The sequence below is a fragment of the Taudactylus pleione genome, unplaced genomic scaffold (assembly GCF_031769625.1).
Source record: "Taudactylus pleione unplaced genomic scaffold, aTauple2 ptg000244l, whole genome shotgun sequence".
In the NCBI taxonomy this organism is placed as follows: Eukaryota; Metazoa; Chordata; class Amphibia; order Anura; family Myobatrachidae; genus Taudactylus; species Taudactylus pleione.
In genome coordinates, this window is record NW_028284646.1 from 11,306,053 (window position 1) to 11,320,081 (window position 14,029).

Below are 14,029 nucleotides of genomic sequence, written 5' to 3' on the forward strand. Positions count from 1 at the left end.
ATATAGTTTAGAGACAGAATAGTTTTTTTAGTTTATGCAATATGTGTATGAATATAGACTATCAGTCACCAGGAACAATAGAGAGCGTGGTGGCCAACAGTCACTAATTTCCAGGGAAAGTCCTTTCTTTTAAAGCAATTTTAAGTATGAACTAACTGCTCAGTCGATAGCTCTTTTTCAAGCATATCTTATTAGGCTTTCATAATCTATTCTTATTACTGAGGTTTTATATAAAGAGTGATCAAAATACAAAATAATTGCATTTTAATACAGAACTGCAACTGGTCTCTTGTTCCGAGTGGGTTGATTAGCTACATTTCCATGAATATTACTATAGCCTAAAAACATGCCAGCTTCCATTGCGTTTAGGCCAGAGGTTCCCAAGCTCGGTCCTCAAGGCACCCTAACAGTCCATCTTTTAAGATTAACCATGCTTTGGTACAGGTGACTTAATTAGTACCTCTGTCTTTTGATTTACCCATCTATGCTCAACCATGGATATCCTTAAAAACTGGACCATTAGGGTGCCCTGAGGACCGAGTTTGGGAACCTCAAGTTTAGTCTACAGATCCATTATATTATATATTTTCGCTAAAAGTGAATACTTCAATTCTGCTATTGATTTATTTCCTTAACTAAATAAGAAGAACATCACCAAGAAATGTTTCATAGATCATGACAAAATGTTAAGCTTGCCATGCTGCAGCCAGCGGGAATGGAGCATGTTTTTCTATTTGCTTTCTGACTAGTTTGTCTTTTGCTATACATGGTTTAGGGGTCTATTCAGCAATGATTTGTTTTACGTAAAAAATGCGGAAATCATCATTTCTGCATTTATTATGTAAATTCCCATTCAGCAATGGGATAATGGAAGAAATAACGCATTTATCTTCTCCATTAATTCCCATCTCATAGAGTACCGCACTGTAGAGATCAGCTATTGCACTCTACAGTGGTTTAACACTTTTTGTTATTCAGCAAAGCAAAAAGCAATCTTTGAATGGCATTTGTTGAAGAAATTACATTAAATTCCCAAAAAACTGCAGGGACAGAGGGAAATTTTCCCTTAAATCCCTGCAGCATCCTGTAACTCTGCCCGGTCTCCATCCCTGCTCTGCTGTGACCGCCCACACTCTAGAGCATGTTAAACCTGCCCAGATTGATTGACATGTGTATACAGGCTTTATATTAGCCTGTATACATGTATGTTTATGTGCTATTATATTTAACATTTATATATAAATGTTAAATATAAAAGCACATAAATATACATAGAGCCTGTATACACATGTCAATCACTTTGGACAGGCTGGAGGTGCACTTACCTCTCCGCGGTCATATCAAAGCAGGGACAGAGACTGAGCATGTGCAGTAGCAGTAACAGAAGGAATTGTTTTCGGAAACCGATAACAATGCCTTCTGTAACATCGCAGGGACAGCGTGTTACTGCAACCGCTGTCCCTGCTCAAAATAATGCTGAATAGCAGCCATAAATATTTATAATTGATAAAAAATTGTGACAATGTTGCCCCATAATATTTTGGGCAACATCGTCACTATTGCTGAATAGACCCCTTAATATGCAGTATGTTTTTGGAACGTAACTCTAATGTAACTGCACAAAAACTTGCACAAACTAAACAAAGCCCTTACTGCAGCATAGTAGCCTTCGGGGGCGTACACACCCGAAGACAGTACGATTATGGAAAGACAGTACGATTATGACATTGTAATCGTACAGTACTTCCTGATCCCCTGTAGTGCCTACACTGAACGATAAGTCGTTCACTGTAGGCACCCTCCATCATTCCTGAACATGGCCAGGAGTGTGCATCGCTGGTCGTTTCCGACATTATAGTTTACGATTTGTGCACGATTACTGAGCGATTGCACGAATACGATGTCGTAATCGAGCAATCGCTCAGTAATATCGCCAAGTGTGTATGTACCTTGTTGTAGGCAAATGAGAGCATTGATCTGAGATTAGACCGATGATAGATCGTCTGTAATGATGCCCCTACTTCGCATAATTCCTTCCTATTTCCTGCACTCCCTCATTATTTCTTCCTCAATTTTCTTTTGCTGCCGTAAACTCCCTTCGCCACAAGAGGTCGCCAGCCTCATCGAATATCTGCCGTGATTGACAACTACCATCCTATTACTATGGCAACAGAGAGAGCAACCAATAGAAAACAGGGGCGGAGTTACGGAACATCACAGTCCGCCCAACTCAATTCATCTTTTTTTTACCAGGCCCCGCCCCCGCTGCTCTGCCCCCACGTGTCCCGCGCACTGCTGGGAGAATCCTCCGCCTGTAGCGCACTGGCAGCAATAGGAGAGGGTCTGCTGCTGCTGCTGAGCGGGCATGTGGGCGGGGTTTGAGCCGTGATTGACGCGCCCCTTCCCCCAGACTGAGCTGCGGCTGCAGTGCGGGATTCGTCAGTGTGAGGTCGGGAGTGACCCGAGTACACCCGCGGGGGGGCCCGAGAGACTGGAAACACCCGCGGGGACGACAAAGTGACACGAGTATACCCCAGGGGAGCTATAGTCTGCCCGATACACCCGCTGGGAGGAGGAACAAAGAAACTCGACTACACCCGCTGGGCACAGCCGGGCGGAGACATCGAACTGTGCTACACAACTCGGATATACCCGTTGGAGCCGTAGCTGGAGGGTAACAGTTATCAAGATACACCGGGGCTGGTGCAAACGGACACGCGAGAGCGGGTGCTCAGTGTTCCGGGTAACCCGGGTGTGCTGCTGCTCCTACTGGAATGCTGGGTGTTGTGCCCACGGGTCACCCGGAGATGCTGGCGGTGGTGCTGGCGATGCTGCTGCTGCTCCTGGCGGGTGTGAGAGGACTGGAAGGTGAGCAGGCTCCGTGCACTGGGTCGGGGTGTCCGTGTGCTGCTCGGTACGTGCTCCGCGTCCCTAATGTGGGACACACGGCGCCGGCACCCGCTGACCCGGGAGGGGAGAGGAGTAGGGGGGGTGTAATACTCGGTGCTCCCGGTGTTCTGTCCCGCACAGGAGACGCCGCCGCTGTGTGTAGCATTCGGAGGTGCCCGGGTACCGGGGAGCAGCCTGATATTACACCGGGAGGGGGGAGGGGGGGGGGGCGCTGCTATACTGACACCTGTGGCTGCTGCCTACTGCTGGCGCCCCAGCTCTAATGTCCAGCTGCAGGAGAACTGCAAGTCCCAGCATGCCTGTAGCACCCATCGCAGCCGGAGAGCCACAGGTTGTTCCAACCTAGTTTCGGTGGTTTCTCCCCTATAATTTGCGCTGTGCAGGCCTCACTTAGAACCCCCTCCCCTCGATACAGGGGACCACAGGGTCGGGGCCGTATCACCTCTCTCCTGTCCCTGAGAGGAGAGCAGCCAGACATACCTGTGCATAGGTCTGTGCCAGCACTTACTGCCATTGCTCACAGTCACTGTGTTCTCATACTCTGATTTCATTAAAAACCTGCATTATATTTTGCAGTCAGGCTCACGATTTATGGCTGGTTGAGCCTGTGTTACCTACATGTTTTGGCACCTTATTTAAAGATAACATTGTTGCTGTAAGTTAATAGTTGGATATTGTCTTACCATATTGCCTTTATGATCACGGTACAATTTTAACCACTGATTTGTCATTCGATGTCTATGGACAGGAGTACAGATGATGATGGGTTAAGCCAGGTGCATAGTCTGTGCGAGACACACAGGCTTGCTGTAAGTGACTTTTCTCCCAATAAGATAGTGAGTGCTCATTCAGCTTTCCTAGTTATGTCGTTTTACTCCTGGATATGTTTGAACAACGGGCTCATTGTACACGAGCTTATTGTAACAGAATTATGCATTGCCAGGTACTTGTTGAATGAGTCCTTTTTAAATGATTGATAAGTGTTATCTGCAGCACTGTAAAGTTTGATTCCTTCAGGCTATTCTACCTTTTGTGTGTTTTACTAACACTGATTTATTGCTTTTCTGGCAAAGGCCTTTCCTATCTCCAATCTTTCTGGGCTTTATCCTTTTGGATATCTGATGAGAACAGGGTGTGGTTAAGGAAACAATTGGTGACTATTTACAATTTGGACACCTCTAGGAAAGCTAACTTAAATCACATTTCCTAAGTAAATTAGCGACCATTTGCTGTGTTTGCAGAACTTGCTTTAATTGGGTTGTTTGTGTTTTGACTTAACATTATAGAATGAACAAATAAGCATCTCTCAATTCCTTTATTTTGTTTGCAGTATTTTTTACCTGTAACTAAATAATCATTTATGTACTAAGTGTCTTTGTCTGAAGTGAGAACACTAAGCCCTTATATCATTTGTTTTTTATGTTAAAAATCCAGAAACATAGGCTATAGAAACTGTATGTTAAATGTGTATGACATGTGGCCATTACTTGTGTTTTTAGTAGAGGTTACCTTGGTGGAAAGAGCAACATTCCTGAACATGGTGATCATTGGAAACACTGATTCAGGCCCATTTTTACACTTAATACTACACACAATTGATGACCCCTTACCTGAATTTTGGGAGTCCATCTCTTGGCGCCCCTCATCCATAATTCAGGAAAGGGTGAGCAATAGCTGGCGGTGGTTAGTTTCAAATTTCCACTATAATGCGGAATTGGTTTTAATAAATCCTGGTGTACTGAAAATATAGAGGCTGTGTGACGGCTTAAAGTTTTACATTTGGATTGTATTTGTAGAATGTATAATTAGGACAATGCCCAGTGTATTTAACCCCCAAATGTATATGTTTTATTAGGTTGTTTTTGTTGTTTTTTTAATAGGGTTGGGGTATATTCTGTGGTTGTAATTTTTTTTCTTCTATACTGTTCTTGTGGGCCTATGTATCAAAGCTTGCAGAGATAAAATTGTAACAAATAAATCTCCAATCGGTCAGCTCCTAACTATAATTTTTTTAAACACAGTCTGCAATATGTAAATTGGAAGCTGATTGGTTAGTACTTTATCTCTCACAATTTTATCTCTCTCCCAGCTTTGATACATAGGTAAGTTTTTTTAATTTCCTAAAGCGATCCACGTTTTAAAATGTCTTCTCTGTCTGGATTGTGACTCATTAATCTCTTACACGTTGATTTGCTCAGGTAAAGTGCGTAATCATGACTTCACCGACCAAAGAGGAAAGTGAATTCTCCAAGTCTCTTGCAAATCTGTTAGCATTAACTGGAAGTGATGAGTTGGTGGGAAAAAATATTGCAGGGAGCAAGTTATATTTTTCTAAATAAAAGTACAATTAATTCATAATATTATTCCTTTTGGGAAAGGCTTTTGTTTAGAATTTATATTGCTGTCTGCATTGATTTTTCTATAACCATTTTAGTTGCAACTTTTTGTTTTATATAGATGTACTACATACAACTTTTTTAGGGACCTGACAGCATTAAACCAAATGTATATTAGTTGAAGACCCATGTGGATAGCTTTAACCTACTTAAATTACCTTTTAATTATACCTATATCACTTTTTTCACAACTTTTAGTGTATCTGTCTCTTGCACACAATGGAGGTAGGTATGTTTGTGGGCTGATTATTTGAATGCAGCCTATTGTTTTATAGGAACTCGTAGCATTATTTAGGCAAGAGACACTTTGTGCCTCACAACTCAGTGGTGGCGATTCAATTGTTGCCTGGGTGGTAATAACTGAGTGCCCAGTTTTGCAATTCAATTGTTCTGGGTTCTCATTAATTATCGCCCTTTTCATGCCTTATTAGACTGGGCCTAGCCGTGTGAAATGGCTGAACCCTGGTTAGGGCGCCCTGGCAACTGGTTTCTCGCACATTTTTGCTCGCACCCTCCTGATGGTGTGAGCAGAAGCGCCGGCGGCTATCGCGTTCAGACGGAGGGAGCAACAATTAAATAGCCGCTGGCTGAACAATTGAATTGCCCCCATTGTGTAGAGTAATTCCCAGTGAATTTATAGTAGTGTTGGATGTCCACTTTGTACACCACATGCCCTAGATTATACCATAACACATATATGACTAGTATGTCTTGTTGTGAATGTGTTTTCGGAGGTGCTGCAATGCTGTGCACTTTATTGTGATGTTTTCTGTCTGGGCTTTTTTGTTTCTTATTGATAGACTGAGCATATGTTCAGTCACTTAATGACTGCTTTCATTGTGCTTTGGTGATAAGTACATGATAACTGCAAAAGCCAAGACAAAGTAAGAATTAGTTTGGATTTATGCAATCGCTTTATGCAAACAGTGCACACGTCCTGCAGAATATTAGATCGTAGTATTGGATATTTACCTTTGTTTGAGCAAAGCTGTAATGTGGTTGCTACATATCAGTTGTGCATTTCGCTCCAATATGACTGGATTGTTCTCTGAGATGTCTGCTGTTGGGTAATACGTGCTGGTACTGTGTAATTATACGTTCAGACACCTGGGTGAAAACCCCTCATAACAGCGAACGGATAATATCTCATCTTTCAATGTGCACATAAATATACTAGGTTTAGGAATGTCTTTGTACATATTCTGGGTATGTTGATGTAGATTAACCCTGACAAGTCCTGTGTGGTGGCTCTGGTTACACCTCAGTTTGTGGGCGAGTGAGAAAGTGGAAGGGATCGCAGCAGCGTCGGCGTGTTGTGGATTTTTACACCACCCAGATCCCTTTATTTTATTATGTCCCCGTGGACCTTTTATTGTGTACGTGTGACACTTCTGGTGCTTTCTCACACAGATGGTGGTGGTGTTGGCTGTTGGTTTGTAGTGTGTTGGGGTGTTGACTCATTTGGTAATGTTCCTGAGCTACATGTGCCTTGGGATGTTTTCGCATTCCTGTGGTGTTGGTTTGTAGTTTCTGTTAGAGGAGGGTTTTGCCCATTCTTTTGATGTTTTGGCAGACGCTGGCTGTTTTTGTGTTGGTTTAGTCTAAAATATATACGGGATATGTGGTACTTTACTGTTGTAGTGTGTGTGTGTGTGAGACAGGCTTTCATCATTCTATGTTGGCTGCATATGTATTTTTGGCGTATTCTGGAGGTTGTTTTTGGAATTTTTTTCTGTTTCCAGCAGGTAAAGCAGAGAATGTTCATGTGAAATAGAGGCCATCTTTTATAAGTTTTTACTTATGAGCTGTTTTATTCTTGAGGGAGACTCTGTATCCTAAGCATTTATCTCTAGGGTCATAGATTTGATTGCAACCAGGACCCTTTCTGTATAGTATAGAATATAAATTGTTAGCTCCATTGTGGAAGGGACTTGTATGTAAGATTAAATATTCAATATAAAGTCCTGCTTAATATGTATGTTCTATATAAATTACAGGTAAAAAGTTATGAGGTTTGGTTGGGTGACAGAGTTGTGTTACTTTTCTTTCTATTGGTAACCTTTAATGATAAATGTGTGTTCCTGTCCTGCACATCTGAGTGGCAAAATAAGCACACGGATAACACTCCAGATTCACGATTTGTCCCAACAATATGGATTTTTCATAAGTCTTCATTAACTCTTCTATTTCCTGTGTAGACAAGATCAATGCTGAATGTATCTTGAAACGTGAAACCCATTGTATATGTCTAGACTCACTGTGCATTTGAGTTTGGGGTGACTAGTACTAGCTCATGTGTATTTTGCTGCATCAGGGCCATGAAGTTTTGTGTGCTTCACACACCCTTTTTTTCCTCCCTTCTGGTTTGGGCAGTTTGAGGTTTACCTCATTGGAATTTGTGAATAATCTGTTTTCTTAAATATGGAGTGAAGCCACTATAGTCATAGGAGGAGTTTATTGTCAAATGTATTTGTTTACATGTTTGAATTCATGTGAGGATTGATTTTTTTTTCTTTCCTTTGCACCTCATCATGTGACTTGTTTTTATTATTTACACTATGTGCTCAGACCTACTTACACTGTATATACAAAGCGTGTGTGTGCTCGCGCGTATATGTACGTGTATAATACCAGTTGTAATCGGTGCTTTCGTTTTGCTCCACCCTCTGTTTATCACCCACTTACCTTTACCCTCAGTCCTCATCCGCCTGGCCCGTTGTCTTCAGATAACGTGTTTTCAGCCGGGTGGTTGCATGTAAGGTCAGCACTCGCTGTATAAATAGATAGTACTTGACCCTGTTGCCAGCACCACTGCTACCTCTACAGACAGGTATCCATAATAATAAATTGTGTTGCGGCACTCAGAGGTTTAACAAAAAAACACAAGACAACAAGCATCTAATCCGTGGTCAACGTTTCAATGTGGATACATGATGAAAATGAATCCACATTGAAACGTTGACCACGGATTAGACGCTAGTCTTGTGTTTTTTTGTTTTTTTTTAAATCTCTGAGTGCCGCTATATATTTTTTACACACACTTAGGGGTGGGCAATAAGTGGCCCCCCAGATATTGTAGAACTACACATCCCAGTAGGCCCTGCAACAGTTTTGATATTTGTCCATGCTTAAACTGTTGGTGGCATGCTGGGATGTGTAGTTCAACAGCTGGAGGGCAGCTTATTGCCCACCCCTGTACTAGACTGTCTAGTGTGTACCAACCTCATTAGCGACGGCACCCGCATCGGCAAGTGCGTACACTCTTGCTGATGCCGGAAGCGACAGTGGAGGTCATGCTACATTTGGCAGCATGGCCCTCGCTAACTTATGTTGCTCGTCGGACCTGCAATGACGCTGACTACGCACGCTACCGAAGAGGGGTCATGGCCGACCAGAGTTGATGGGCTTCCCCTAAGCTCTCCACCCTCCCCCCCCCCCCCCTCCCACGGTGAATAGATGCCATCTATCCACCCGGCGGTGATCGGTCATCGTTTTTTCGGGCGCGGCTAAAAAGACAGGGCGCATTTTTCCCCTTTAAAATCGGGCAGGGGGCCGCATTCTGCCAAAACAGCCTAGCGGGAACATATATAATATGTGTATGGGCCATTCCATGTGATGGAATGGGACATTTGGATACATTTAAAATGAAGTCCCATTCCATGAATAAGGTTGGATAATGAATCTTAAACTTACTTTTTTTTATCATAAATTAGTTAAAGCTTAAAGTTGATTCTAGTAAAATAAAAGTTAAAAAAGTTAGTTTTTGTTGCAAAAAATAATTACAATGTTCTTGTGACGGAACGAGACAAAATCCAAAATCCTTCCGAGGTAACCTAACATTAAACTTCTGTGAAATTATACCGGGCTGGGCTATGAGTTTCCCTGTGCGGTTTAAGCAGACCCAATGCATTAATAATATATTAATCTAACTATTTTTGTGCACTTGCTCTTAGTCACCAGAACAATTGGGGAGTTTTTGCATAGAGTGTGACTTTCAGTGTGACGGAAAGGGACGTGCATTTTCATTGTCTAATGTTGCATGAACGTAAGTCACACAGTTAATAAATAAATATATATATATATATATATATATATATATATATATATATATTTATTATTAGGGATGTGAAGGCTCGGATTTACTCTGTACTTATCGCCACTTTACCGCAAGCTCGGATTTATTATATTGGCTATCCAAAACACATGATAGGCGATAGCCAATAAAATCCGAGCCTGCACATCCCATATATATATATATATATATATATATATATATATATATATATATATGTAATGTGTGTGTGTGTGTATATATGTATATATATATATTAATGTGTGTGTGTGTGTGTGTGTGTGTGTGTGTGTGTGTGTGTGTTATTATTATAAAATTATTTTAGTAGTAAATATACTAAAGTATGTCTTCAAAAAATTATATTATTATGATCAGTCGTAACAAACCTTTTAAACTTCCTCTTGAAATAATGCAATTCACATGCATTTGTTTCCAATAGTAGCTACCTTCAGGATTAGCATTTACAGAAATACTAGTGTTGCCACATATGTCTTCACCGGGATCGGTATAAATGACAGCCGGACCTATGTCCGACGGCTCAACTCCAGACGCTGGAAGACCAGCAGCAGTGAAGATTCCGACAGGTAAGTAAACTAAGTAACCCCCCCCCCCTAGTGCTTAAAGCTGCCCACACACATAGCGATATTTTACCCGATCTGGCCAATTCCGACACATTGGAACGACAGATCGTGTAATATATGGCCAAAATCGTGAGTCAACACTCACGATCACGATGCAATGCGCGTCCCCGCAGGTCGCACATCGCATCTTCAGATCTGCCATGCTGTAGGGCAGATCTGACAATCTTGAGTCAGGATGCACTGGAGTAGTTAGGAGGCACGATAGAGGGTGTGTCACATTGGCAGCTTTTTCATACCAAATCGTGTGCAGGACTGCCAGGGAGCCCCCGGGGAGAGTTCATGGGGAAATCGTGTACATCGGCTGATCGGGAACACATCGGTATGTGTGTGGGCACCTTAACACTCCCCCCGTCAGTGCCTAGACCTAACGCCCGTCCCACAGCCTAAACCTAACCCTCCTGGGGGTGCCTAACCTTAACCTCCCCTTCCCTTAGCCTAAGCCTCCCGGTTGAGGGTGCCTAACCCTAAGTCCCCCCCCCCCCCCCCCCTGGAGCCCCTAACCTAACCCTGCCCCGCGGGCTGTCTGCACCTGTCACCCGGCTTACCTTCGTTCTGTATGCTGGGCTCCCAGCGTAGGGATGCTAGGCGTCAGGATTTCGACGCCTATCATTAGTTCCCTGTCGGGAAGCCAGAGGTCGGCATTTCAACAGTCTGCTTCCTGACCGCATACCCTCTTCACCAGTATAGGAAACACTGATGTTTTTTAGACAAAATTTACCTTGAAAATTTAGTGATTTTGCTAATTAACTTTTTGTCAGTTTGGTTTCACTTTGTGTAGAATTCTCTCCCTCTCCCTCATTGCAAAAGTGCTATAGCGTTCCTTAGCGTCTCCCCAACAAATCACAATCTGCAGCTTCTCCTCGATCAATCTCCGCCCAAGTCCTGCCGAATTCCACTCCCCACGGAAGTGCCCTCTCTAGCTAGAGTGAACACTGCCACTGTCCTGCCTGCACAAACCATCCAGCATCCCCCCTGCTCCCCGCTGACAGCTCTCCACATTTTATTTTTGAAAACTAAAAACTAATTAAATTTTTCATAGAAAAACAATGATGCATTTATTAATAGTGATTTATCTATGAAAAATTTGGTTATTGGCAAGATTTTAGATTTCAATAATAACATATGGTTCTTCAAGACGTCTCTTCAAGACTTTCTCAAGTAGCTCCCACCCCAATTAAGGTTGGACACCACTGGTCTAGTGCGTACCCATGATGTGTACCCAGCTTTACTCTTCATACCTGGTAGTTGTAGGCTGCCTATCCCTAGCTCCTCCCTCTAATCGCTCATACCTGGTAGTTGTAGGCTGCCTATCTCTCCCTAGCTCCTCCCTCTAATCCCTCATACCTGGCAGTTGCAGACTATTTTCTGTAGCTCCTTCTCTTATTCCTCCTCCTGGAATATGCTGCAGTCTCCTGCCCCGCTGCTGTGCTGGAATTAAGATGGGGGTCTTTGAGGATGGTTGCTGGGTACACACTATATGTATTGTACAATATACTACGATTTGGAACGGTATATCGTACACGTCGTATAGTGTGTATGCCCTATCTGCTCTTCTGCATGGCAGATAGGATGATTCGGTACTGTTACATGCAGCATGTAACGACGCATTGCATTGTCATACACCGGATCATGCGCTGCCTGTCCCATATAAGACCCTGCTTGCTGTCAGCCCCTCACAGACATCGGGGACTCTGAGGTACATGCTGGGTCACCACCTTCTCCAGCTATATAGAGGGCAATTGGGTTCAGGACCTTCTCTGGCGTAGGTGAATCTGGTTCAGGATCTTTTTCCTCCTGTGGGAGGGGGGTGGGGGGGGGGGGTTCAGTGCAGGCTGTATCTTGCAGGCAGTAAGTGAGAGCTGCGATATGCAAAAGAGGACAGGGTATTCCTACAGCTTTCTACTGAGTATGCGGCAGACACATGGCTCAAGCACATTTATTTACATAATTGCATGAATGTATATATGTGTGTGTGGATATATCTATCTCTACAGACAGGCGGCACTCGAGAATAGCAGATTAAAAAAATATATATATATTGTATATAATATCCTTGGAAGTGACGGCACTTAACTAGTTTTCAGTGAACCCCGATGTTTGATTAATGTAAGTATCTCTAGTCTGTCATGGGTTTCTCAACTTTTTCTTGATCGACTGGCAGATTGTTAAATTATTTGAGAAGAATTTGCTTTCAATATTTTGTCTACTGCACAATAAATATTTTCCTATAATGGTAATAAAGTACACTTTGTTAGTTATTACTACTGTAGGTTCCCTGTAGTTGTACACTGTCATACTTTTCATTGGAACTTGGATATAACCCTCACCCACATCGAAAACCCGTCTCTGACCCGGGATTTAGAACACTTATCCAACCCGCTGCGACCCCCTTTCACACTGCACATTTGACCTGGGTTATTCCCAGGTTGGACCCCGTCACACTGAACCCTGGTTAGCCCTGTAAAACCCTATGCATGTCATTAAAAATGTACTTTTTAAGGTTCCTAAAGATAAGGTCACAAAAGGGAGGGCTGGGGACTTGCAGGAATCATGGCTGATGGAATACCACTGTGTAGCCCTGAGTTCTTGAGTGTTTGTGCTTTTACTGCTATTTGATTCAGCCAGTGAGAGCATGATGCAGCTTCTGACAGCATAGTGTAGAGTTCACTTATTCATCACTCCAATTAGCCATCACTGTAATGATAGTCATAGTATTAACCCCATCCAGGCTGCCAGAATACTGCCTCTGCTGTTGTCTGCAGTGTACTGCCTGTGCGTCTGGCTGCTGACATCATCAAGTGAGACCCAGGAACATCCAATCAGTGGTGTTTGCTGAGTCCCGGGTTGGAAAACCTGGGTAGGGCCCGTTCACACTGCACTTCAACCCGGCTTGTTCCCGTGTTGAACCCTGCTCGATTGTAGGGTTGAAATGCCAGGTGTTTTTTTTTTTTTTTGGTAACTCGTTCACACTGCACCTCGAACTAGGTCAACCCGGCAATATCGCGGGTTAATTTTGCGATGTGAATGAGGTACTAGTTACAGCGTCTCACTGTAAACCTCTATATTTTTGAGTCTGTCCCCTATCCAAAGTGCTGTAAAATAGACTGGTCACTTAGTAGTTAAGTGAGAATTACTATAACTCACCAAGGCTGTGCCACTTGAACCAGTGTTTCAGCCTTCCCACTGCCTTGCAGAAGTCAGTGAATGAATGATTGTCAGGCAGGTAGGGGGAGATCTGAAAACAGCTGCCGGTTTCTTGTCTGTGGTCAAAGTGTTCTTGGGGACTTTTGAAACAAAGTGGCGCTGGTGAGTTACAGTTGGCAAACCAGCTGTTTTATATCTCCCTCTGTCTATCTGACAAGATTTATTCACTGACTTGAGCTATGCAGCAGTTTATTTGAAGCCACAGTTAAAATTAAAGCAGCATGGAGCGTGTAATGGTTAGCATTGCTGCCTTGCAACACTGAGGTCTTGGGTTCGATTCCCGCCACGGCCTTAACTGTGTGGAGTTTGTATATTTTCTGCGTGCGTGCAGGGGTTTCCTCCCTGTACGATTTTCTCCCACACTCCAAATATATACTGATAGGTTAATTGGCATATTGAGGAAAAGATGATCCTTGCAGTGTGTATGAGTATGTGGTAGTGAATATAGATTGTAGGCTCCACTGGGACAAGGACTGATGTGAATGACCAAATAGTCCCTGTAAAGTTCTGCAGAATGTGTGTGCTCTATAAATAGCTGGTAATAAATAAGTGTATTGTAGTGGTAAGTTACAGTGGTTTCTGTATAATTAAAAAGTACTTAAGAAAATGTTTTTTATTTACACATTGCACCACCTTGACAGAACAAAGCATAGCTCTCGTATAGTAGTTACCCATTTTTATGTTTACTTGTGTCAGTGGATGCCTGTTGCAGAGTTTTATTTAATTACGAATTACATTTTCTGGATATGTCTGAGTTTTTTGTTTTTGTTTTTTTAAGCAATATCTCACCATGATTTTTCACATTT

The 14,029-nt window shown here is 42.8% G+C and overlaps 1 protein-coding gene across 1 annotated transcript in view; it reads left to right on the forward strand.

Moving 5' to 3' along the window:
- The first annotated feature begins 2,385 nt into the window (after window positions 1-2,385).
- Window positions 2,386-14,029, forward strand: part of EPHB3 (EPH receptor B3) — a 44,232-nt gene continuing 32,588 nt past the window's right edge. The window contains exon 1 of the mRNA XM_088479700.1: window positions 2,386-2,868. Coding sequence (XP_088335826.1) covers window positions 2,775-2,868 — 94 coding nt within the window. The 5' untranslated portion in view covers window positions 2,386-2,774. The remainder of the gene's footprint in view (window positions 2,869-14,029) is intronic.